This window comes from Hemibagrus wyckioides, linkage group LG05 (assembly GCF_019097595.1).
Source record: "Hemibagrus wyckioides isolate EC202008001 linkage group LG05, SWU_Hwy_1.0, whole genome shotgun sequence".
In the NCBI taxonomy this organism is placed as follows: domain Eukaryota; kingdom Metazoa; phylum Chordata; class Actinopteri; order Siluriformes; family Bagridae; genus Hemibagrus; species Hemibagrus wyckioides.
In genome coordinates, this window is record NC_080714.1 from 25,546,697 (window position 1) to 25,572,949 (window position 26,253).

The window sequence follows — 26,253 nt, forward strand, 5'->3', positions numbered from 1 at the left end:
ATGAGGAATGTAACCGAATATACAAATGCTTTAGTGTTCTAAACAGACGGTACACACACACAAAAAAAAAAACTAGGTGTACACTTAGATTTTTGTTCAGTGTTTGTTTTAGAAGGCCAGCTATAAAGGTTCACGTGGCATTTTGTTGAGATTTAGACCGGGATCTCGTGGGATATAACAGAAATTGTGAGGCTTACTGGACAGCTGCCATGTTCAGTACAGTACAGTTTCATTCATCATCCCTGAAAACTGCTTGGTCCAGACATTTAACCATTAAAAATGTGTAAGCAGGACTTCGACGAATTCCTGCACACATCAGTAGTTGAGACTAATGATTAACTTAAGTGATAATTCTGAGGTTGAGGAACTGCCAGAAATCACACACCATGCTAACAGTGCTCAAAATCCTAACACAGGATACAGATACCTGGTGCACTGTATGTATACAGATGCAGCACCGCATTCTGTTACACCTCTGTTACACCTCTGACGCTGACACAAAAAAAAACCCATCAGTATACGAGAGCATCAAGGCATGTTAGGGAATAATGGCATTTAATTTCATCAGTCGTACTGTTCGACTCACTATTCCCCTTACATGTCACACGGATGGACGATAAAACACACATGACCCTATTTACCAAGGTTTTATGCAATTTGAAGCTGTCACAATTGACTAAACAGATTAAAGTGGCTTTTAGTGCCCATTAAGATCAAAGAGGAGGTCACTACTTCCCCATTGTATATGCATTTACATGAGTGCAAAATACTAGGCAGAGATTATTGCAATGAACCACCCATTTATCAAGGCTGATGGTAATTATAGTGACTTGGTGACTGCACATGCTATTTAACGACTGTAAAAAGCTGGTGTTATTTTGGGCACAAACAACAGCGGAGAGGAGACGTTGCACAGGCTGTGCTTTCAGATACTTATTATGTGCAACGACCGAAGAAGCCATTATGCGACATGCCAACATTATTATGAATTTACTGGGCAACCTTCGCTTTTATGCCACAGGCAGTTTTTTAGCGCCCTGTGGCATCAGATGCTCGAATATCACTCAGCTTGCTCTGCCATGCTGTCTGCAGTTCTGGGGTCACTTCTATGATGAGTTCAAATACACATAATGGACCTCACTTTCTAGAAGGATCTCAATAAATGTATCATAAATCATTTAGAGGAGCAGTTGCTGATGCAGATTTCTACACAGATCACGATGTCTAACACATAAATTTAGCGGACATTTTGTCAAACTGGTTCATGGTGTTAACGGAAACCGATCCATTATAAATCCATACTACAGTAACAGTAAGATGAACCATTCAATTAGGGAAAATGCCGTCTAAAAGGAGGAAGAGTTAGCACGTGTCTATGAGAGCAGTTGCACTGCAATGTCTGAGCTGCATTACTGGAAGATTTAAAGCACAGCTTTCTATGCATCACTAAATGCAAATCGGCTTTGCCTTGAACATGCTCGGTAATTCATGCGTAATTAGCATTCATCACCATATGCACAACAGTAGGAGGAAAATCAGCGGTGCCAAAACAATCTTTAGTTCCACACAGCTTTACTAAATGATTGATAAATGAGGGCCATTCTTCCTGAATGACCAGGATTCATGCAAATCCTTCAACTTAAACTTTAATAGTGAATGTGATTCAGCTCAATCAGTAATGAACAGGTTCGGAAACATACACACGCACAGCCCTTAATGTATAAAAGAGTCACTCTGGTAAAACGTTCCAGATCACGTTAATTAGGCATCTGTGTTCGTTTTCTGAGCCATGCCCACCAACACCAGCGGTCACTAAAACGGCATAATTAGCACTTGTTTGAGGGGAAAATTATGTGCTCTCTAGGTCTAATGCACTGACCTTCAGCCTGGGCAGGTCTCCGTTGTCTGAACCGAGTGGCTGCTCCTCTGGCGGTTCGCAATAGAGATGAGTATCGTCCAGCGTCTTCACGTCGCAAATCTTATCTCCGAGCCAAGCCACCACCTCCTCTTTACTCATGGCCAGAGTTAGATCTTTCCCCTGTACAGGGTTAAAAATGAGATTACGATATTCGTCTGATTATTTCCAGAGCTTTAGTAATTAAATGAGGCATGTTCATGTGTGATACCTGTTGCAGCCATAATAATAACTGTGAGAAAGGAATTCCTGTGATTTATTTATTTATTTTTTTTACCAAGCATATCAGAGTCATCGTTATTCAGTGCTGCAGTGGATCAACATTAACATCAGTGAAGAAAAACATTTTTTTTGTAGCTATTTATAATGCTTGGGGAAATATTGTTATTAGTTTCTTCTTTCTGCCACCAATATTATTTATATTATTATAATTATTAGCCGATTTTATTTCAGCGCTGATTTTTTTATTTCTTTATATTTTTTAGATGGAAATTTATCAAAACCAATTTTGGGTGACAGGAGGATACCGGAGAACCCAGAGGAAACCCGTGTGGACATGAGGAAAAACATGTCCAACACGAGACTCGGGGAGCCGTACTGCTAACGCTGCCTACTAACATGTAAGATCTGTCAAGGCAATAAAATCAGAATTGAGAGCCTTGTAATGTGAACAAAATACTCAGGCTGAAAAACATTACACTGACATATATCAGATTAAAGAAGGGAATTAGGTGTACTGCCATATTAACTACAATAAAAACAAAACAGAACAAACAGATTAGCGGCTCTGAGATAAACGACGTTTTTCTTTCAACAGGAGCAGCTTGTAGGTTTTCACAGCGCACTGTGGTCTTTCTATGCGCTGAACACGATCATATATCTCAACGAGAACAATCGGCGCCTGAACATTTAGCGAACATCCCTCTCATTATTAAAAATGCATGACTAGGTTAAATATTGATATTAGAAAAATTAATCACGGCTAGTATCTTCAAAGTGTCCTACTGAGACTCAAGACGTCTTTAGAATGTTTTTCCTTTCGGTTCATATTAACCGCGGTCCCTTAAAACGAACGAGATCCCGGCTGTGATTTTCGGCACGCGCGCTGGCTCGCTGCTTTTCATATGCAAAACATTTCTTTAGGAACAGAAGAAGAAGAAGAAGAAGAAGAGGAAGAAGAAGAAGAAAAAAAAGAAGGCATGGATCGGGAAAGACTGAAAACAATCGATGGAGTCATCCATTCATCAACATGACAAGCCATCAGGAGACCGAGTGAACAAAAACCTTGCCTTAATTAAAAAGCGTCTTTTAATTTCATTAAGTAAAAGAAGCAAGGCAGCTGCTGAAGATTAAATGAGCAAAGTGACAGGAGAGCTCTCTAACTGATGCTACTAATGAAATTAAGTGACTGCAATATAATCTGTCTTTATGCTATGTTTACAAATTGACTAAGTTGAGGATTAGGAACGCTTGTGTATATTACGAGCGCTAATAATGAATGCTAATCCAAAGGTAATGATCTGAATCTGAGCCTCACCTCCACAGCCAGCACTCCTCCGGGTTTGAAGCGGATAGGTAACTTCGGGTCCTCGCGGTTCAGGCTGTATAACTCCGGGTCTGGGTGATACGTGAATCCTGTGCCTTTGATACTCTTGAAATCCAAGTGCACATTGTCCATCTCGAACCAGACTCTCACGATGCGGGAGTCTTTAAGCACTCTGGGACTCAGACAGCTCATCTGCTCTGAGGTAACGTTTACACAGGGGGTCTTTGTCTAGAAAAAAGAGAGACAAGAAAAAGTGAGACGAGTCGATGATTGTTCATATTCGTTTACATTTCTGGCATACACCCTTATCCAGAGTGACTCACAATTTATCTCATTTTATACAACTGAGGGTTAAGGGCCTTGCAGTGGCAGCTTGCTGGACCTGGGATTTAAACTCACAACCTTCCGATCAGTAGTCCAGCACCTTGACCACTAAGCTACAACATCCCCACATTTAAGATTTTCATAAGTCCAGAGGAAGATCTTCTGACTGAAGATTCCAAATGAACGTATTGAGTTTATTACTGTAAACTTCAATAATTAAGTACTTGGGGTCAACAGACCAGAGTAATGGAGAGTGTGGGAAAGAGGTAAAGAAGCGAGTGCAGGCAGGTTGGAATGGGTGGAGAAAGGTGTCGGGAGACAGTGGTGAGACCGGCCATGCTGTATGGTTTAGAGGCACTGAGGAAGAGACAGGAGTCAGAGCTGGAGGTAGCAGAGCTGAAGATGTTGAGGTTCTCTTTGGGAGTGACACGGTTGGACAGGATCAGGAACGAGTACATCAGAGGGACGGCTCATGTTGGACGTTTGGCGGGACAAAGTTAGGGAGAGGCCAGATTAAGATGGTTTGGACATGTCCAGAGGAGGGAGAGTGAGTATATTGGTAGGAGAGTGTTGGACATGGAGCTGCCAGGCAGGAGGTAAAGAGGAAGGCCAAAGAGGAGGTATATGGATGGAATAAATGAGGATATGAAGCTAGCGGGTGTAAGTGTTGAAGATGCAGGAGATAGGGAGAGGTGGAGAGAGATGATTCGCTGTGCAGACCCCTGAAGGGAAAAGCCGGAAGAAGAAGAAGACTATAAACTCTTAAATTATGTGGATGTTACATGTAATTCAAACCAAATTAAGGTTTATTAGTATCATATTTAGCGTTATGAATCCTGTCAGTGTGCAAAAAGTAGTGAATGTCAGAAAAAGTTAAACAATGGGAAAAATAAGCATCAACAAATAGTTAGATATCATGCTTGTGTTTGTAACTTGTGTTAAACCTAATTTCTCCCCGCTAAATAAACTAGCTGTCTCTCCTATGGTGTAACTTCTACCAGCTACAGAGTATGAAGTCAGACACATTAAAGCCAGTGTATATTTTCTAACTGCTGCTCAGGCTACATCACCAGGCAGCAGAACATATTTTCTACTTTTCCCAAGTTATCGACCCTCTTCCGCATCCACAATCTGATCTACACACACAATAGGCTATTGTTGCTGCGAGTAACAGGGTAGAAGTATTTTTAACTCGACGTCAGTCTTAGAAAAATGTACTCCTCCATATCTCGGTCCTTATCTCCACGACATCTGAAACTGCACATTATTCATTTATGCCAACATGAAACAGATAACATTTTATCAGGTTTAGCTTTGAGTGCATAGAATTATTCGGACCAACATAGTTAAAGAGCATTTTAGCTTCCAGTATGTTTGGACAATGCATAGCAGAAAAGATTTCAACTTTCCAGAATAAATACTACTCAAGTGTGTGTGTGTGTGTGAGAGAGAGAGAGAGAGAGAGAGAGAAAGAATTTGCCTGTGAATTTCAGTCTATTTGCATCTTTTCCGACACATTCCACGCATTCAAGAAGAGTGCTGTACCGTGGCCATGGTGCTGTTCTGGCCCGAGGCGTGACTGTATCGCCGTCTCCTGACTTTGGTCTCGTACAGGATGGACATCATTGGCTGCTGGACCACATCCAGGTTCTGGCCGGTTACCATTATAATACGTCCACCGCTACCGAATGTGGAACATTTTAAAGGTTAATCACGTTCCGGTGTTGCAGTACATCTATAATTTTCTACCTCATTTATAATGCTGAAGCTGAAAGGAGCAATGGCATTTATAGTACACATAAATAGACATTATAGTCTTTTATTTACTGGACTGAGGAACATCATGAACCTTTACTGAATTAAGCTCACCCGTAGAAGCTCTCGGTAGGAGTCGCGTCAGTGATCACTGGATCCTCGAGATAGCGAAAGCGGATATTACCCACAGTCCTCTCTGCTCTTCCAAACTGCACTCTGACAGGTACTTCTGCAGTTTGGTTTGAGTGGCTGGTGCGGCAGACCAACTGTGTGTCACTCAAATATTCATCCATACTGTAAAAAATAAAAAAAACACATGTATAAACACAGACAAATAGGATATGTGTATATCAGCTGTTGTTCTTGTTGCATGCATGTATCTCTCTCTCACACACACACACACACACGGATTAATAAATGGACTTACATGTGACAAAGCTGCGAGCCCACGAATGCCCGCAGGTCAGTGCTTTGCCCTGTGAGGAGTTTAGCACCATGCACGGTCAGTCTGGTGCCTCCCGCCATGGGGCCTTTACTGGGCACGATGCGGATCAGCTCGGGGTTCTGGTAGGTGAACGTCTGCTGGGACTGTCCTGGCATCGAGCTCCCCACGGTGACCACCACAGGTCCTGCGGTCACGTTCGAGGAGGGCTGAAGCTCACACATGATCCTGAGACACAGAAAACACACACACATGAATATGAGTTGAATGAGTTCCAAGCATATGAACCCAATTAAACCATTAAAATATGTTGCTCTGACGGAACAGCTAAATTAGCTGCATTTTTATTTAATTACTGGTATTACTGCATTAAAAGACGAAACATTTCATTATAATTTACACTTTTAATTTTAAAGAAAGAAATAAAATAGCTAATGGTATTGATCCCAGGGTATGTATACTGTACCTGGTTGATATAAGGTAAGCGTTTTCCAGCGGCTTGCAGGTGACTCCAGCCACCGTGACTCCATTCTCAATGTCCCCGTAACTCTGACCCAAGTTGGAGCCTAAGATAGTGAGGTCAATCCCTCCCTCTAACGGTCCGGTCAGTGGCCACACCTGAACACAACACACACACACACACACACACATACACACACACACATAAATACAAATGCACTGTATCCACCCATCTAATGACAGCTGAAAATTGTCTGTATGTTATGTGTACGGATCTTTTTTAAACCCATAAGTGCCAATAATTCTGAGGCCGACTATATACAGTATGTTATATGAGTGTGTGTGGGAGGGGGGGGGTGAGTGCAGAGCGGTACAGAGCTACAATATTGCTGCACATACTAGCAGAAATTCATCAAATCATATCAAACGCTGCTGTCAGTGCTTGTTATTTTTCTGTTATAGACATTCTGAGAGTGAGAGAGACAGAGAGAGAGAGACGGAGAGAGTGAGAGAGAGAGAGACAGAGAGAGAGAAAGAGAGGTATAGCGCTTCACGTCTCAATCAACAATCACGTGAGCCTCCCCAATCAGATAAAAAGCCAATAATCATAGCAGCATTTCTGTTAACATCCAGTCTTACAGATATAATCTTAAGTGCCTAAGGGATTTTCCCTGACTAATTTATAAACCAGACTGAAAATTGATGCTTTGTTCGTGCTGTCGGGCGAGTAGAGAGATTATCAAGTTTTTTTTTTACATAGTGTGTGTGTGTGTGTGTGTTTGTGTGTGTGTACACAGCTCTGGAAAAAAAACATAAGAGACCACTGCAAAATAATCAGTTTCTTATGTGTTTTTCTAACAGGTGCATGTATTGGTGAGATGAACAGCTCAGCTTTACTTGATGGTTTGTGACCATCCATCTTCCTCTTGATGACAATCCAGAGGTTTTCAGTAGGGTTCAAATCTGGAGACTGGGCAGTGGTCTCTTATTTTTTTCCAGAGCTGTATGTGTTTGTGATGGTTGTGGAAAACGTGTGTGTGAGTGTGTATATGTGTGTGTGATGATTGTGGAAAACGTGTGTGTAGTAGTAGTTGTAGAAAACGTGTGTGTGAGTGTGTATATGTGAGTGTGATGATTGTGGAAAACGTGTGTGTAGTAGTAGTTGTAGAAAACGTGTGTGTGAGTGTGTATGCCTCATTAGTAGCGTACCTCAGTAATGAGCGGTGGAGGACAGGCTTCTTTAGTAATGCTTGTGCAGGACTTGTGAAACACACACCGTGGACTTTCTCCTCCACACCACACACAGCCGTACTTCTCCGGTAAGGCACGGCACTGACTGCAGTCTGACTGACCCACTGAGCAGTTATACAGCTGCACTGTGTTCACACACACACACATAAACACACACACATAAACACACACACATAAACACACACACATAAACACACAGCAATCCAGTGCATTAGTCATCCCGCTAATGTATTCAGAACAAGAGCAGGGAGTGTGTATTGTGTAAAGGTAAAGTGAGTGATGCTGTTGAACAGACATGGCTGCAGTATGCAGGGGTCAGAAAGCCATAAATATAGAGTGTGGAAATCAATATAAGAATATAAGTGTATTTTTGTCTACTAGTAGTAATGACATAAAGAACTTAGTGCCACCGTTTCTGTGAATCACTCCACATTTCTGAAGCTATACTTAGCTAGATAATGGTTATTTACAGCTTCAGCCTAAGAGCAGCACTGGACAAATCAGTAGCCCTGAGACAGGAAGATTATGTGTTTTCTATTCAGCGGCCAAATAGGCTCAGCGGGCTAGTGACCATCAGTGATCTTTTTGCTTTTCTCCTTTCAACAACCAGACAAAGAAATAATTTTGTTGCTTTCACAAAACAAAAGTTGTTATTGGGTATATACACTCACCATTCATTTGTATTAGGAACACCTGTGCTTTCATGTACTCTATATTGCCAAAACTTTTGGGACACTTCTCCAAATCATTGAGCTCAGGTGTTGTTTTTCAGGGGTTGGGCTCGGCCCCTTAGTTCCAGTGAAAGGAACTCTTAATGCTTCAGCTTCATACCAAGACATTTTGGACAATTTCATGCTCCCAGCTTTGTGGGAACAGTTTGGGGATGACCCCTTCCTGTTCCAGCCTGACTGCACACCAGTGCACAAAGCAAGGTCCATAAAGACATGGATGAGTGAGTTTGGTGTGGAGGAACTTGACTGGCCTGCACAGAGTCCTGACCTCAACCCGATAAAACACCTTCGGGATGAATTAGAGTAGAGACTGAGAGCCAGGTCAAAAATTCCCATAAACACTCTCCTAAACCTTGTGGAAAGCCTTCCCAGAAGAGATGAAGCTGTTATAGCTGCAAAGGGCGGGACAACTCCATATTACATTCATGTGCATGTAAAAGCAGACGTCCCAGTTTTGGTCTGCCTCACAGTCTCCACTCTAATTCATCCCAAAGGTGTTCTATCAGGTTGAGGTCAGGACTCTGTGAAGTTCCTCCACACCAAACTCACTCATCCATGTCTTTATGGACCTTGCTTTGTGCACTGGTGTGCAGTCATGTTGGAACAGGAAGGGGTCATCCCCAAACTGTTCCCACAAAGTTGGGAGCATGAAATTGTCCAAAATGTCTTGGTATGAAGCTGAAGCATTAAGAGTTCCTTTCACTGGAACTAAGGGGCCGAGCCCAACCCCTGAAAAACAACACCTGAACTCAATGATTTGGGGGAGTGTCCCAAAACTTTTGGCATTATAGTGTATTTATCTAATCGACCAATCATGTGGCAGTAGCACAATGAAAAAAAAAAAATACATGCAGGTAAAGAGCTTCGGTTAGTATTCACAACAAACATCGGAATAAAGAAAAAGTGTTATCTCTTTGACTTTGATGGTACCATGTTTGCTTGTACCAGATGTGCTGGTTTTGAGCTTTTCAGAAAACGCTGATCTCCTGGGAATTTCTTTCAAAAGTCTCTAGAGTTTATACAGAGTGGTGCAAAAAAAAGAAACCCAAACAAACAAGCAAAAAAAAAAAAAAAACCCACCCCAAGTGTGTAACAGAGTTCTGTGGGTGGAAGCGCCGTGTTGATAAGAGAGGTCAGAGGAAAAAGAAGAGATTGGTTCAAGCTGCCAGGAAAGTAATTCATATAATCATTCTTTTTCAACTGCAGTGAGCAGAAAAGCATGTCAGCATGCACAAAACATCGACCTTGAGGTGGACGAGAGCTACGACAGCAGAAGACAACATCAGGTTTCACTCCTGCCAGCCAAAAACAGGGATCTGAGTCTATCACGGGGCACAGGCTCACATAAACTGGAGAAAAATATCACCAGGCCTTTTTTTCAGTCTCTGACTGTCCGGTTTCTGTGAGATTGTGCCTCAGATACTTGTTCTCTCCTGACAGGAGTGAAACCTGATGGGTTCTTCTGCTGTTCTAACCCATCCACCTCAAGTTCTGATGTATTGTGTGTGCTGAGATGCTTTTCTTCTCACCCCAGTTGTAAAGAATGCTTATTTGAATTACTATAGACTTCCTGTCGGCTCAAGCCGGTCTGCAAAGATGACATATTTTCAGAAGAATATAGAAACACTGACAAATTTGATCAAACCGATCAACTCTCATGCCTTACTACGCGGTCAGTGGTGTGGTTAAACATATCCGGCGTAATAGAAGTGCTACACAAATGCGAGGCAGTCTTGTTTTCTTGTTAAGTGAATAAAAGAAAACCTTAGTTTCACAGCCAAACTCTAGCAGAAGAGGTGTGGTCAGGCATCGGCTGTGATGGGAGGAGTCACAAGGCAGGATTGGGTAATATAATGAACATGTCCGCCTGTGTGAGATTCACATGGTTGTGATCAACAGCTGGTGTCCAGCTGATATTTTTGGTGTGTTTGTATGTAGTAAGCTTTAAATTGTTTTCCTAAGCTTGATGAATTTATGTACATATCAAAGTAATTCAATGAACATTTAATCCTTCTAGCCACACCAAATACTTTTTAATATTAAGAACCGGTTGCCTCCTGGTGGTCCAGCGGCAGGATCCTGTGCTCTCATTGCTGCGGCCCCGGTTCAGTTCGCGGGCAGAGCGCTAACCCAGCCATTAAAGAGAGTTAACTCTCAGTGTCGGTCCCAAGTCCGGATTAAACGGGAAGAATGTATCAGGAAGGGTAAAACCTGTGCCAAACAGGAACATGCGGACCAGATGATCCGCTGTGGTGACCCCAAACAGGGAGCAGCCAAAAGAACAACAACCGAGATCAACTGATTGAACAATCAGGGCATATCCAGAATAGAAACCTGCAGCCACACACTGGCGTTTTGTAGATAAGACCGTCAGCCACTGTAGAACTACAAACGGATCAAAGATCAGGATGTGATGCGGCATGGAGAGTGTGTGCAGACCACAGGTCAGTATACTCACAGCGGAGGTGTGGAGCCGAGTCTATACGCCGAGTGCCTCTCTGTAGGTACACCGGAGCCAAGTACTCCATCTGTTTTACTGTGTACTGAAACTAAACACACAAAAACAGTCATCACATTATGTCTTTCCTTTTTCAACGTACTTATCATTATCTATCTCGCCTTAAGAAAACAAAAGGTTCACATAATATGGAGAGCAAAAAAACTTTATTCAAGCTTCTATTTATAAATAATGACTGGATGTAAAAGTACACACAGCCCTAGGTTTTAATGGTCTTAAATTTAAATAAGTAGGAGAAAGAAAATACCCTTTAAACTAATGCAGCACCGGTTACTAGTCACACGGTCAGATATAAAGTGCTTCATCTCATCACTTTTGACAAGCACCACTGACTGAACAAATGAGACATCTATTTTGAATTCGATGCCAGGAGAATAAATGCATAATTCTCACTCTTTAAACTTTCTGTTTTTATCCCTTTTTTTTTTTAATAAAGGCTGCTGTCAATTCTTCTCAATTTTCAAAAAAATAAAATAAAATAAATCTCCACTTACTGACCTAATGTTTCTAGTGCTGTAGCTAGCCCATGGTGTGATTAGTTTCAGATAAATAAGTTATATAAATGCATACACTTGGATACAGTTGATGACCCCTGCATTATGTACTTATTATTCTGACAACATAAAGAGATTGTGAGTTTGAAACCCACGGCTGTTTAAGGCTGAGCCTAGAGAGCTATTTGCCCATACTCTCATGGTGGAAGGGCAGGATGGAGTTACTCTATCTCCCCTGTCTGTCAATCACAGTGACTCTAGCCAATCATAGGTGCGTGAGTAGACAGATCTTTCCTCTGAGAGCGCTGCGATGTCAAGATGCATTTGGTTGGCTTTGTGTTTCTCAGAGAAGGCATCTGACACACTATAATGCCAAAAGTTTTGGGACACCCCTCCAAATCATTGAATTCAGGTGTTGTTTTTCAGGGGTTGGGCTCGGCCCCTTAGTTCCAGTGAAAGGAACTCTTAATGCTTCACCTTACCAAGACATTTTGGACAATTTTTCATGCTCCCAGTTTTGTGGGAACAGTTTGGGAACAGTCTGTTCCAACATGACTGCACACCAGTGCACAAAGCAAGGTCCATAAAGACGTTGATGAGAGAGTTTGATGTGGAGGAACTTCAGAGAGTCCTGACCTCAACCCCATAGAACACCTTTTGGGATGAATTAGAGCGGAGACTGTGAGCCAGGCCTTCTCGTCCAACATCAGTGCCTGACCTCACAAATGCGCGTCTAGAGGAATGGTCAAAAATTCCCATAAACACACTCCTAAACCTTGTGGAAAGCCTTCCCAGAAGAGTTGAATCTGTTATAGCTGTAAAGGGCGGAACAACTCCATATCACACTCATGTGCATGTAAAGACAGACGTCCCAAAACTTTCGACTCGTTTGTGTGTTTTGGAATAAACTGACAACTGATTAAATGAAACAAAACATAAACATGCCCATGGTAACAAACTATTATCCTTAATAATAAGTTTATTATTAAGTATAATAAACTAAGTTTGGTCAAATAAGACTAAAAGTCCTCTTACAACAATTTGTTTAGAAAGTTACAGAACAACACGTTAATTATAATCGAGTAAACATAGCGCCATGCTGCCTGTCTGCTGCATAAACACCCTTTCTGATGCAGGTTATTGAGTGTGAGGTGGGAGAGAGAGGAAATGAAAGCATTTTTATCGATGCTGGTACCTTATGAGTGGCGCACTTGAACACATGTGTGCCCGTCACATTGCTCCTGTCCAGGGTGGCGTGTAATAGTGTCTCCTGGCCCTCAATTACCACCACACACTCGTAATCCTCGTTGCCCTGCACACACAGACACAACTCATTCCTGCGATCCAATAACAGGTCCTCTCTTGAGTCAGACAATAATATCGTGACTCATAACCTCGGTGGCCTTTCAAACACCCGGCACATAATCATCTTTTTAAAAGCATTTCCACGAAACCGAGACAGGATAATCATGGACATTACGGAGCCAAGGTTTCTCACGGCAAAAGGAATTAAATAAATAAATAAACAGAGAGAGAGAGAGAGAGAGAGAGAGAGAGAAGAAAATTTTATAACCTTAAAAATGTCCAGATTTTTGCCCTTCAGTAACAGCTGCGTGTCAACACCAACGGGAATCAAAGTGGAACTTTCCAAAGCCCACACGCATGGGCATGCATCGGCACCACTGGGTTCGGACTTCTCCTGTTACACACACGTACACAACACAGAACACACGGGATTAGACTTTGTTATCCGTCACTGATAATATATGGATCTGTATCGAGAAAGAGGTAGAGACTCCTAGCCAGCACGCCCTCCCCTCCTTCCTGGACTTATAAAATAATACACAGGGTTATGAGTAAGAGATGACCGATGCCAATGGATTCACTAAAGGGAGCATTAACACTGTGTAGAGTTTGTTTGTAAGCTATGAGTCATGGTAATAACACCTACAGAGGAAAAACCTCATGGGAGATGATCTAACAGGCAATACGACACAACTGATATATTATATTTTTTCAGTACTTAATATTTTGTCTGCTAAGGATTTCAAGAATCAATATTAAGTGAAAAAAAAGATGCTGAAGATCAAAAATGGTGGCAAAAAAAACCCCCAGTTATATATTTATATAATTCAGTTCAGTTAAAACAGTAAAACAGTTCTAACATAAATGAGAAAATAACCATGAAAAATAGCATTTCTTTTATAATATGGATTTTATTTTAGCGTGTAATGCCAATGGACGTTGGTTAAAAAGGTCAGTATGCCTCATTTAAATCTCCTTTCTTCATTCTAGTCCCGATGATTACCTCTCAGTATCGTTATTGTACTATTAATACCAAAATATTACAGAAAACACGAAATAATTGGCCGTGCCTCGGCAATGTTTACTCCGTTACAGGGTTTGCAGTAGTTAAAACGAGGGCACAGTTTTATTCTTTCTCAAGTACATTTTTTTTTTTTTACTTTGGTACACACACACACACACACACACACACGATTGAGGTGAGACTTATTCTTAAATGCTTTTACATTCAGTCAAAATGGTGGGCATGAGATGTTTTTATGGCAGAAACAAACTCGCCAGAGACATTCCTGGTTGCATGCTGAAAAGTATTTGCCCTTTTTGGCTGTCAGAATAAATTTCTATTTAACATGTTTGTGGAGCAGAAAACTTTCCACTTTCATTTCCACTTCAGATATTACTCGATACTTTCATGCACAATCTCTCACATTTTTTTAATCAATCCTGGTCACCTTTGCCCAACCATGTATTCAAATAAGCGTGAAGTCGAAGAGAAAAGAAAGGCACAGGAAGTGACAGGAAGCAAGAGGGGGTAAAAAACACAACCCTAAAGCGATAAACAGAGCCTGACACAGAGGAAGGGGGGAAAAGGAAACCTTACTCTGCTGTTATAGATGATGTGTTGCTGCGGGCAGCTGCGGTTGTGAGTGCAGAGTTCATCCCGAGCGCACCAGCGGCACGGCCACTCGCTGCTCACACACGCCATGCACCTGCAGCGAGAGGGATGATATTACACACACACAAATTCGCAAACATCTGTCATGCACCTGAAGCGGGAACGGGCCTATTTACATACAGACGCACGCCGTGCGACCCGCAGCACCGGCTATCCGATTACACAGGAGGAAATGACTGGTGTCGGATAAACTCCTCCAGTTGTATTTACTCTTTCAGAACTAAATCTGATCCAATTTACCTCTAGGACATCATTCGATCCTGGGGATCCGGTACACACAAACACATAGCAAGGACGGTTAGTATGAAGGATGATCTGTTTCAGTTCATGACCTACAGTGGGCTGTGGGTGTGTGTGAGTAACTCGTTACTTAGTTCAACTTTTCTGTTAATTTAGTAAACATCAGACCTAGTTTTCAGCCTAATCTTCCTGTACTGAGAAAAAAAAACTAAAAATATTGGCAGCCTGCTGCTTGGAAAGAAAGTTTCCATGAACACTACTATGATTTATGAATTCTTAATCAAATTTATTCATTCATCGTGACAGTAGATCTGTAGCGTAACCCGGGTACACTGAATGTAAACTGGGAACACACCTCACATGACTGGATGTCAGTCCATCACAGAGCACCACACACACATTCACACACTCACTCAACTACTGGTACACTATGTTGCCAAAGGTTTTGGGACGTCTGCCTTTACCTGCACATGAATGTAATATGGAGCTGGTTCTGCTCTTTGCAGCTATAACAGCTTCAACTCTTCTGGGAAGGCTTTCCACAAGGTTTAGGAGTGTGTTGATGGGAATTTTTGACCATTCCTCTAGAAGCGTATTTGTGAGGTCAGGCACTGATGTTGGACGAGAAGGCCTGGCTCACAGTCTCCGCTCTAATTCATCCCAAAGGTGTTCTATCGGGTTGAGGTCAGGACTCTGTAAAGTTCCTCGACATCAAACTCTCTCATCCATGTCTTTATGGACCTTGCTTTGTGCACTGGTGTGCAGTCATGTTGGAACAGGAAGGGGTCATCCCCAAACTGTTCCCACAAAGATGGGAGCATGGAATTGTCCAGAATGTCTTGGTATGAAGCTGAAGCATTAAGAGTTCCTTTCACTGGAATTAAGGGGACAAGCCTAACCCTTGAAAAACAACACCTGAGCTCAATGATTTGGAGGGGTGTCCCAAAACTTTTGGCAAAATAGTGCATGTTTTAAAAGTTAGGAGGAACCTGAAGGAACCTGGCAGAAACCCAAAAGGACACTTAATGAATATGGGAGCTGTGAGCTGTATCTGTATAATTCCTTAATTAAAAAACAGGACTGCTTATTAGAAAGAAATTAAAATGTGTAAAATCTGTACTTATGCAGTGTCAAATTCACTGCAATGTTCTATGCAGCTGCACATTTTCAGGACTCTCAGTCTCAGTACAGGCAAATATGTCAAAATTCTTCTCTGTAGAATTTACACACATGCTAGACGTGATAAACAGATTGGAGTGAATATTATCAGTGTGTGATTTTGAGTTAAATGTGTGTGTGTGTGTGTGCTTACGGCGAGGTAGTGTTGAGCCTGCCCACAGCCCTGCAGTCGTAGAATGTGATGTTGGTGTCAGCGACGGTCACTTTTTCAAACATCAGCGCTAGCCTGATAGTCATGTGATCTAGAGAGAGAGAGAGAGAGAGAACATCTTAAAGGCCACAATAACCACCACATCGCTGTTCAGATCTAGCAGATCTGAACTGGTTTCATAATGAGCTGATGAGTCAAGAGACTTAGAGCGTGAAAAAAAATACACAGAGTTTTTCAGACCGTCAACACGAGTTCTATCAACCCCATCGCAATCTGATGATATGGATGTCTGCAGGCACGCAGGGAATCGCTGTTTGCTAAACTCTATCGCTGAAATCTGAGCCTGTGATGTTTACTGCTTAAGCATGCCTTCTGGAAATTCTTCTCTCTGAGGAAGCCATTTAAGATGGAGCGATGTTGCAGGTTCTGCTCTTTCTCTGTCGTTGTGTGCGCTTCCGTTATGATTTTATCGTAATTATTTATTTTTAAACTTAGACCTCTACAGAAATGCCTGGTTTCCACGGCATATCCTGTTTAAATTGCGTTAAAAAACAAGCAAATTATTCCCTAGAGTGGATTTGCATGTTCACGGGCCAACAGTTGGCTGGCAGGCTGAAATTACCTCGCAAAATAACTACTCACCACTGCCCGGTGGACTCGGGGGGAGGAGCCTAGGTGACGGTGATTGACAGGTGATTCTGTTCCCGTCCACTATGGCGGGTTCGGCAGGCAAGATTCCAAAAGCACAAGACAGAGACTCATTCTTAGACAGCGCTGGCAATGGCAGCACCGTGAAAGAAACCTGCAAACAAAAGAGAGAAAAATGTGTGTGTGTGTGTGTGGGGGGGGGGTTGTTTGGTGTGTTGTTTTTTTCTTCTTCTATAGAACATTGCCAAGGCTGCAGCTGGGAATACCAAGCAGAAACGGAGCCAGCTATTTCTTTTTCCGTGAAAAGGAGAATTTTTTCACCGTGACTGCTTCCATGGTGGCACGCGAATGCAAGATATTCAGATATTCAGTGTGTGTTGTCAGGCTGCCGCATTCGGCTGGGCGTGTGTAATGAGTAAATTGGGGTGTGCTGAGGCGGATTACATGTCAGAATGTCTCACGCTGACTGACAACTAATTCCATAACTGCTCATTACACTGGCTCCGGTCAAAACACTGACACAGTTTACGCTCTTTAAAAAGCCTAGTTTTGGGGGGGGGGCATTTTGGTAAATACGGTGTCATTTATTTCTACGTTGTAGAAGATGTGTGCATGTGGCTGCTGGGATGTGAAACTGGAAATTAAACGTCAAGGGAATTCACCAATGCAGGAAAGCGGATTTAATTGAACGTCTTACTGCGGCCGTGTCTGAGTTTAGATCGCTCACGAAACACGACAACAGGACCGGAGCAGCAAATTTATACAGATATTTCTCATTTAACATCGAATGAAAGGAGAGCACTTTAGTGTACGGCTTCATAAGATGACAAACGTCGCAGATCGTCTTGTCTATGATTTTCTTAGTTCAGACGTTACTCAGATGGCATTATACAGTTGTTGTTGATGATCTTTCGGCTGCTCCCTGTGTGTGAGGGGTCGTCACAGCAGACCAACTGGTCCACACAACAACTTGGCATGGGTTTTATGCCGGATGCCCTCCCTGACGCAACCCTCCCATTTTATCCGGGCTTGGGACCGGCACTGCATCCAGTGGCTGGGGTTTGAACCCGGGTTTTCCGCATGGTAGGCGAGAAACCCACCACTGAGCCACCAAGATGGCATTACATAGTAATATGGCATAATGTAGTCTTTTACCGGTGCTACCTAGAGATGATATCCAGGATCCGGGTGTTGTGGCTCTCTCATGTTCCAACAACAACAAAATTCCAGCCCAGGGTACATTCTGTATGGCAACAAACTGATCTTCTCTCTGATTTTATGAGAAGAGCTAGCACAAGAGGAAGCTCTAAAAACACCAAAACATGTTGCCTCTAATCATTTTCTATCTGCATTTGGAAATGACTTAAATATATCAGGCAAAAAATAATTGATGCTCTGAAAGTCTCCAAAAAACTTGTTCTCTATACTGTCTTCACCGAGGGCCAATTAAAAGGAAGTCAATCAAAAGAATGCGAGTGTGCAAACTGTTGTCAGCTAAGCAGATAAACATCTCACTTCATGCTCACATGACTCCAGCGTTCTATAAATAAATAAACCGCTAATCGGGTAATGGGATCTCGGTACCATTTGTGTTAGGAAAATGTCGTGTTGAACTGAATTGTGCTGAACCAAACGTGTGATATTTGATTAGAGAAATTACTGCTGACTGACTTAGCGATATAACCAAAAGAAACAAAACCAAAAGTTTGTTCACTTTTGTTATTTCAAGAGTGTGAGTTACGCAGCTGTTTCATCAGACCAGCATTTTGTCAGTGGGATGAAACTCTATTAAGGCTGCATCTCAGCTTCTTAGTCAATTGAAAGAGAGCAAGAGAGAGAGAGAGAGTAAGAGAGAGAGAGAGTTTTTTTCTTTTAAAACTAGACATATTGAGGTAACGCACCAATCTCACTCGGTCAGTGTGGGCCATTTTCTTTCATCACCACACTGAAGAAAAATCCTAGCTGGTCCTGCTTCCTAGTGCATGACCCATGCCATCACTAAGCCGATAGATCAGTTTCTCAGATCAATTTTCTTCAGGAGGGTCACAATCTCAGGAGTATTCGACCGGCTCTGGTAGGAGCACTAGATTGAACTGGAAAGTCCGTCTACATTTTAGGTGATATTGTAAGTAACAAATAAATAAATAAACACCTTGAAATTGAATACACTTTGTGGTCTGTGTATGTTGCAATAATTTCATACAAATGTTTGTTAATAAAATATTCATTCTTTACCTATTCTAGCTGGAAGAATAGACCTGGTCTACTCTTTTCTCTATTGAAGAGGTAGCCTTATTCAATTGTCATTAACATGAAAAGGGGATGTGTGTACTCAGCGATAAATTCAGGATGATTAGAATATTGTAAAATTGCAGCACCTGGAAAATCCTCTCAGCCTTTAGCGTCAACCTCTTGCTATTTTTAAACGGCACGTTGTCATCCGCGTCAGGCTCGAACAGCGGTCTTTAATCGACTTTCCTTGCTACTAGCTACTCATTAACTGCTGATACACATCCGTGTCATTCGAGTTCGTTCATTAATTTTAGTCTCGTAATTAATCTCTAATGATGAAAAAACAAGCTTTGGAGAAATCTGACAGCTTCTCGTGAGAGTTTCAATTATTTTAAAGGCAATAAAAAAAACCCTAATACGCTATTTTATTAAATGATTTTAATACGGTAATCCATGTGCATATCACTATTGTGATCGCGCGTGATGCAAGACGAGGCCAGAATGGTCTGTGTGGATTGGAACTGTAGTGTAGACCACCTGGTCTGAGCTCAAAGTGCAGCAGCATCCATCAAACATGACGGTTATTATTATACACTTAGAGCAGGTAAACAGCTGCTGGCTGCATTCAGCAGCACGCTCGGGCCTGCACGTTTCCACGAAAGTCCCTGCTGTGCTAAAAGGCACCATGCTATTTCTCTTTCAGTCTCGTTCCATCACGGTTTTGCCAACAGACGCATTAAGATCATTAACCACAATGCTGTGGATGTGCCTCAGAATCCCAGCATAGTAGAAATAACTAAAATAGTGCGACGTGTGGTTTCGGAGGGGTTAATTTCAGACTCTTTCTTTCGCGCTGCTAGCAGACTGTTTCTACCCTGATAAACAAAGAATTCTACTGCAATGCCTGGCTGTAGTAACATTCGACGAGATTACGTGAACATGAGTGTTGATACCAAACTGAAATGAGTGATAAGTGAATGGAGCTTATCTACTAGGCTAGGCAGTGCCAGTTTTGCGTTTCTGATACTGGCGGCCTAGTAACTGCCCGTGCCATAATGCGGCGGCGTCTAACCTTATCTATGCAGTGCCAGTGTGAGTCCGCGCTCAACCTCCAACCACCCATAATCCCACTCAGTCAATTCATCTGTCTGGCAGTAGACACTGTTTAGTTACTCACATCAGTGTGTAAAAATATAAGCTTTGGTGAAAACCTAGCCAGCTCTATTTATATAGAGCATTGAGAAATTAAAATAACAGAAATGATGAAAAGATACCAGAATATATTCAGAAATGAGTAGCTACTTTTGCATTCAGCCTAATAATCTGACCGATGTCTCATCTAATAAACAGCCTTCCTGTGTACAGCTGGATTAACCAGGTCCAAGCTCGTTATCCGAATTATCTAACTAAGCCGACTTTCTTCCACTAAACAAAATACACCATCAGCTAACAAATTAGCGCCAGACTCACTAAACACATCACAAATATTTCAATATAAAGATATCAAACACTATATTGGCAAAAGTTTGTAGACCTTTGACCATTACACCCGTATGTGAGCCTTGCCCTAACTTCAGTGCACACATATGTAAAGAATGTCTTTGTAAGCTGTAGCATGTAAGAATTCCCCTTTATTGGAATTTACAAGCCTAAACCTGTTCTAGCATGACAACCTGCACATAGCGAGAGTCATGATGACATAATTTGCCCAGGCTGGAGTGGAAGAACTCAAGTGTCCTGCACAGAGCTCTGACTCTGACTCAACACCCTGGGGATGAACTGGAACACCCCAGACCTCCTCACCATCCCGACATCTGTGTCTGATCTCACTAATGCTCTTGTAGCTGAATAAACACAACCAAATTCCCCGTAGCCACGCTCCAACATCTAGTGGAAAGCCTTTCCAGAGGAGACAGTGGAGCTTATTATAACCACAAAGAAGGGAATAAATCTGTAACAGGATGTTGAAGTAGTGAAGGTCACACACTTTTTGTCATGTAGTGTATTTCATTGTGGAGTTCTCCTTCAAGATCATTTAAAGGATGTTTTGCTGAGATTGACATCATGAGTCATGGTAAAATTCATATGAATGAACACCCTGACTGAATGACGGCTTCTTAAATAAACAGCGAGTCCATTTTTAAAGAATGTCTTTAGACTCTTCCTGTTTATGTGATCATGTGAGCTGCAGTGTGTACCTGTGTCTGCTCCTCCCGGCTCTGAATGGCTGGATCCAGACTCTGGATGGACACGCACTGCCGATCATGACCGTAACTCCACAGCCAGTGGTGAGGCTGTGAATGGCGGGCGCACTCCAGCTTCCGCGTACACCTGAAACACACACACACACACACACACTTTACTATTTAGATCAATGTTTATTAGAAGTTAGATTAATCTGTGATACGCAAAAGCAAAATACGATCCCAGTTACATGGCTTTAGATAATCCATCGTGCATTATGATGACAAACACTGCGTTTTTAAGAGAAAAATAGCAAAAGTGCTGTGACAAGAGAAAGAGAAAGATAACAAGTGATTAGTGAGGAGAGAGAGAGAGGTGGAGTAAGAAAGAATGGAGACTTACCTGCCCTCTAGTGAGCACCATCCGCAGTAGGGGTCTCGGACGGAGAGGCATGAATGACAGTCTAAATGCCTTTCACACTGAGACACCGGCAAACGTGTTACCTAGGAAACACACACACACACTATTATGACAGTGAAGTGACTCTCTCGGTGTCAAAAAACCTGTCGTGTCATCTTTACGAAAACAAAGTATGTCTCTTTAATAATTGCACGAGATCTAATTACAACCTTGAACCGTCACACGAGCGCCGGGAATATAAAATTATAGGATAATTAATATTTGAATAGTAAATCTGTAAAGTAATTAAAAATCTAAACGCAATCTGTAGAGGAATTTGACGGCCCTAATCTGCGTATCTCGACTGCTCCTTTGTGTTGCGAGAGGATAGATAGCCTTTAGCTGGCGTGATCAGTGGAGCAGATAGTACGATTAATGATGTGATTCATAATCCACTCACACACAGGGGTGAGGATTACACTGCGCGCTACGGCACTTCCCTCTGATACTCGGCGTACGGAGGGTGTGAGATACTTTGACGGTGTGTGTTGTCGCATGTTCTTCTCCAGCATAACTGTAGGTGAGTCATTAGGAACATGTTCACACTAAGAGGGGGGAAAAATATGCTGCCTGCAAAGATTTTTGTGCTGATGAAAGGGGAAAAACGCAGCGCATGTGAAGCAGGCTCGGTAACCATGGTGATGCTGTTATCACTGACTTCTGCCTTTTACTGTTTGAATTATTTATAAATAAATAAATAGAACGGTTTATTATTTAACATTTAACCAAACTTAGTTAAAGAATAACATCAGACAGCAATGCAATTAAACATTACACTACAACCGATTAAAATATCTTTGGTTTAACGTATCTGATCCACTCTCCTGTGTTTAAAATGTCACTGCCTCTCAGGAACATCCACGACTTTAGTTGAATATATTCAAGCTTCCTGCCTATAAGTGAACAAATACACCAGCCACCTGTGGTCAGTGACTGTAAGTGGGTCAGATCTCCCCCAGGATGGCGTGTAATATATGAAGTAAACACGGCGAGTGCACACACAGCCTAAGGCCAGCAACTTCACCCACACACTCGCAATAAACTGCAATGTTACCTCTATTACTTACTGCTGTGTGTGTGTGTGTGTGTTTAGTGTGAGCGTACCTTCCTCTCGGTCATGACGTAAACATTGCGTAAGGTGGTGTCCAGCAGGAGGTCAGCGTTAACAGGGCTCTTTGGGTCCACCTCCACCTTCTCATACTGAGAACCTGAACCATTCACATGAACAAATACCTGCACACACACACACAAAGTCATACTGAGAACCTGAAGCATTCACATGAACAAATACCTGCACACACACACACACACACACACACACAAAGTCATACTGAGAACCTGAAGCATTTGCACACACACACACAGATTCTTTCTAAGCACCTGTACCATTTGTGGCTACACACACACACCGAGTCACACTGAGCACGTGAATCATTTGCAAGCACACACACACACACACACACAAACACACACACCTAGCCACACAGTGCATATATACTGAGTCATGCAGAGTGCCTTTACAATTTACATAAACAACCCCCTGCAATCACACACTCATTTCAATACCAGTAACAAACTGATCTGGACAATAACACACCACAAACACTTACATCAGAACCCATAGCATGTACACACTGCATGCACACACAGCATGTACACACTGCATGTACACACTACATGCACACACTGCATGTACACACTGCATGCACACACTGCATGTACACACTGCATGCACACACAGCATGTACACACTGCATGCACACACTGCATGTACACACTGCATGCACACACAGACCCACACATGACAACAAGTATTATGACAAATGTGCATTGAAATGTTCTGTTCTGTCTGTACTGCAGCATGTCCTTTTCAACTGTGCTCATACAAATCCAATGAATTAGTTTACATACTTACACCAGTCTGTATGTGTGTGTGTGTGTGTGTGTTCCAGCAGACGCATGGCAAGTTAAGTGTGAGGCTGGAATGAAACTAGCTGGAGGAGTTCGATGCTGTAAACAATTGTGTTTGGACGTTAATATTTTATTCAGGCCTGGAGCTGCTGTAGCAGCTGTCACCCCTATCTGCCTACCCATAATGCACCGTGGGGGTCCGGCTCCTCTGGGACCAACACTCCTCACCAAGATAAGCCCTCTCATCTCTTTAACATAGACACAAATGCAGAAGTACACAAACACGGAATCACACACACACACACGCAGCAGAGCCGTCAAATTCTTTCCGGATTTGCATGGAGTTTTTTTTTTTTTTCTTTCAATTATTTAAAATATGTTGTGTCTGAATGCATTTGAAAACTTTTTCCATAATAACGCAGTCAAAAAAAAAACATCACAATAAGGCAATCATTGTGAAATTAAAGCTTGTTCAACAAAGTAAACAAAGTCCCTGTGAAGTGCCTTGAAGTGTCTGATTCCGAGTCTCACAGCCTGGGCAAACAGCCTAACCTCACAGCCCGGGCAAAATAGTAACGTCAACTCTATTCCCTGGCTCGTGATTGTTTTGATTAAACATCATTTAATAATTGTCACCTAAAAGATTTCTCATGTCGGAGGTGATGCTCCTGCAGCGTGAAGGTAGCTCACAGAACCCCCGGAGAACACCCTAATGTTGAAGGAATCTGAATAAAACATGTGCCTTAGTTTTGCCATCGTTTTCCACTTTAAATGTTGCAGAGTAATATTTACACTGATCAGGCATAACATTATGACCACTGACAGGTGAAGTGGATAACACTGATGATCTCCTCATCATGGCACCTGTTAGTGGGTGGGATATATTAGGCAGCAAGTCAACATTTTGTGTTAGAAGCAGGAAACATGGACAAGCGTAAGGATTTGAGCGAGTCTGACGAAGGACCACATTGTGATGGCTAGACCACTGGATCAGAGCATCTCCAAAACTGCAGCTCTTGTGGGGTGTTCCCCGGTCTGCAGCGGTCAGTATCTATCAAAAGTGGTCCAAGGAAGGAACAGTGGTGAACCAGTGACAGGGTCATGGGCGGCACGTGGGGAGCGACGGCCGGCCCGTGTGATCCGATCCAACAGACAAGCTACTGTTGCTCAAACTGCTGAAGAAGTTAATGCTGGTTCTGATAGAAAGGTGTCAGAATACACAGTGCAGGACGGGTCAGGGCTCTTCTGGCAGCAAAAGGGCGACCAACACAATATTAGGCAGGTGGTCATAATGTTCTGCCTTTATCTTCAGTAAGCATTTTATTCTAGTCATGGTTGATCCAAAGACTATCCCAGAAATCCTCAGGACTGAAGCAGCTGTGAGCTGACAGCACTTGCTCTCTGCACCGTTTTGTCGCTCTGACCAGTTTACAGATAAAACAACTGTGAAGAATGTCTGGTGTTATCTACAGAAACGGATTCAAGTTCAACAGCCCATGTCTCCAGAAGAACCAAAGATAAATACGAACCTCTCAGTGTATCTAAGAGAATTGCTGAAGCTTTAAAATCCAGCATGATCACACCAAATATTGACCTGGTTAATTTATCACTTCTCTAAATATAAATTCCATTTCTACACAATCCCATCTGAACTCATTGGAACAGCAAGGCCAATTCTTCTGTTTTATTTTGCTATATTCTAAAGACATCCAGCTTTCAGATAATAGAGATTTCAGCTTTTATTAACTGATAGTTACATCTTGATATGATAAATAATTAAGAATGGTCATAAACCTTCACATTGTTGTCCTGAAACTTCTTAGAGCTCCAGTCTCCTCTTCAGGAGGGTGAAATGCTGTCCAGTTAAGGTTTAAGGTTTGGTGAGAGACTTGGCCAGACTAAAACCACTTCCACTTTTTTAGCTCTGACAGAGTCCTTTATTGAGTTTGCAGTGTGTTGGGAGTGATTGTCTCGCTGTATGATGAAGTCTCTCCCAATTAGATTAGATGCATTTCTCAGTAAATTGACATCATCAATAAAGATTAGTGAGGCTGTTCCAGAAAGCTCGAGCTATACAACTATCTCCACTGTGCTTGACTGATGAGCTTGTATGTTTTGGATCATGGGTAGATCCTTTCTTTCTCCAGACATTAGTCTTCCCTTCACTTTGCTAGAGGTTTGTGGCTTATCTCTGTATTTAATTCCACTGCTGAAGAGGGGTTTGCATCCTTGCCTCTTTATTTCCGCTCTCGGAGGCTTGTGATACATTCGCACCTGCCCTGTGGAGGTTGTTGGTGATATTTACTGTTGTTTTGGGGGGGTTTTCTTCACAGCTCTCACGGTGTTTCTCTCATCAACCGGTGCTGTTTTCCTTGGCTGACCTGCTCCATGTCTGGTTGTTAGTACACCTGTGGTTTCTTTTCTTTTTTCAGCACATTGTTGTCTTTTCTTAGCTACAAAATGGTTTGCTTTCCTCACATACACAGCACTGGGCTTCATCTTGGTTTATCCTTTTTAATATCAGATGAAGTCTTCACAGGCAAAGCCCAGAAATCATACCGACAGCAAACATTTAATTGTTCAATTAATCAAACAGGATATACAAAACCACGTTGCGTGTTCCAATATTTCTGATCACCTGGAAAATGCGTGGGTTTAAACAAAAGGTTTAACTCGTCTAGATGTAGATATCCGGAAAGGAAGGTTGAATGTCTGATCTATGGTCTCATATTCATCTTTTGATCTCGAACCCAAACAAAAAAAACAATCCAATACTTTCAGATGGGAACGTATGATGAAGTGTTTTGAATATATTTTATATATCTAATACTGAA

The 26,253-nt window shown here is 42.2% G+C and overlaps 1 protein-coding gene across 2 annotated transcripts in view; it reads right to left on the reverse strand.

Annotated features, from left to right (window-relative positions):
- plxnb3 (plexin B3) overlaps positions 1 to 26,253 on the reverse strand; it is a 119,474-nt gene that overhangs the window by 14,722 nt on the left and 78,499 nt on the right. For both annotated transcript variants that reach the window (XM_058389107.1, XM_058389106.1), the window contains exons 4-19: positions 22,613 to 22,741; positions 21,452 to 21,552; positions 21,064 to 21,196; positions 16,628 to 16,787; positions 15,968 to 16,076; positions 14,341 to 14,449; positions 13,009 to 13,134; positions 12,631 to 12,747; positions 10,882 to 10,972; positions 7,651 to 7,817; positions 6,449 to 6,600; positions 5,968 to 6,210; positions 5,655 to 5,834; positions 5,331 to 5,466; positions 3,453 to 3,689; positions 1,880 to 2,038 (exon numbers count right to left, since the gene is read on the reverse strand). In XM_058389107.1, the coding sequence (XP_058245090.1) occupies positions 1,880 to 2,038; positions 3,453 to 3,689; positions 5,331 to 5,466; positions 5,655 to 5,834; positions 5,968 to 6,210; positions 6,449 to 6,600; positions 7,651 to 7,817; positions 10,882 to 10,972; positions 12,631 to 12,747; positions 13,009 to 13,134; positions 14,341 to 14,449; positions 15,968 to 16,076; positions 16,628 to 16,787; positions 21,064 to 21,196; positions 21,452 to 21,552; positions 22,613 to 22,741 (2,349 nt within the window). The remainder of the gene's footprint in view (positions 1 to 1,879; positions 2,039 to 3,452; positions 3,690 to 5,330; positions 5,467 to 5,654; positions 5,835 to 5,967; positions 6,211 to 6,448; positions 6,601 to 7,650; positions 7,818 to 10,881; positions 10,973 to 12,630; positions 12,748 to 13,008; positions 13,135 to 14,340; positions 14,450 to 15,967; positions 16,077 to 16,627; positions 16,788 to 21,063; positions 21,197 to 21,451; positions 21,553 to 22,612; positions 22,742 to 26,253) is intronic.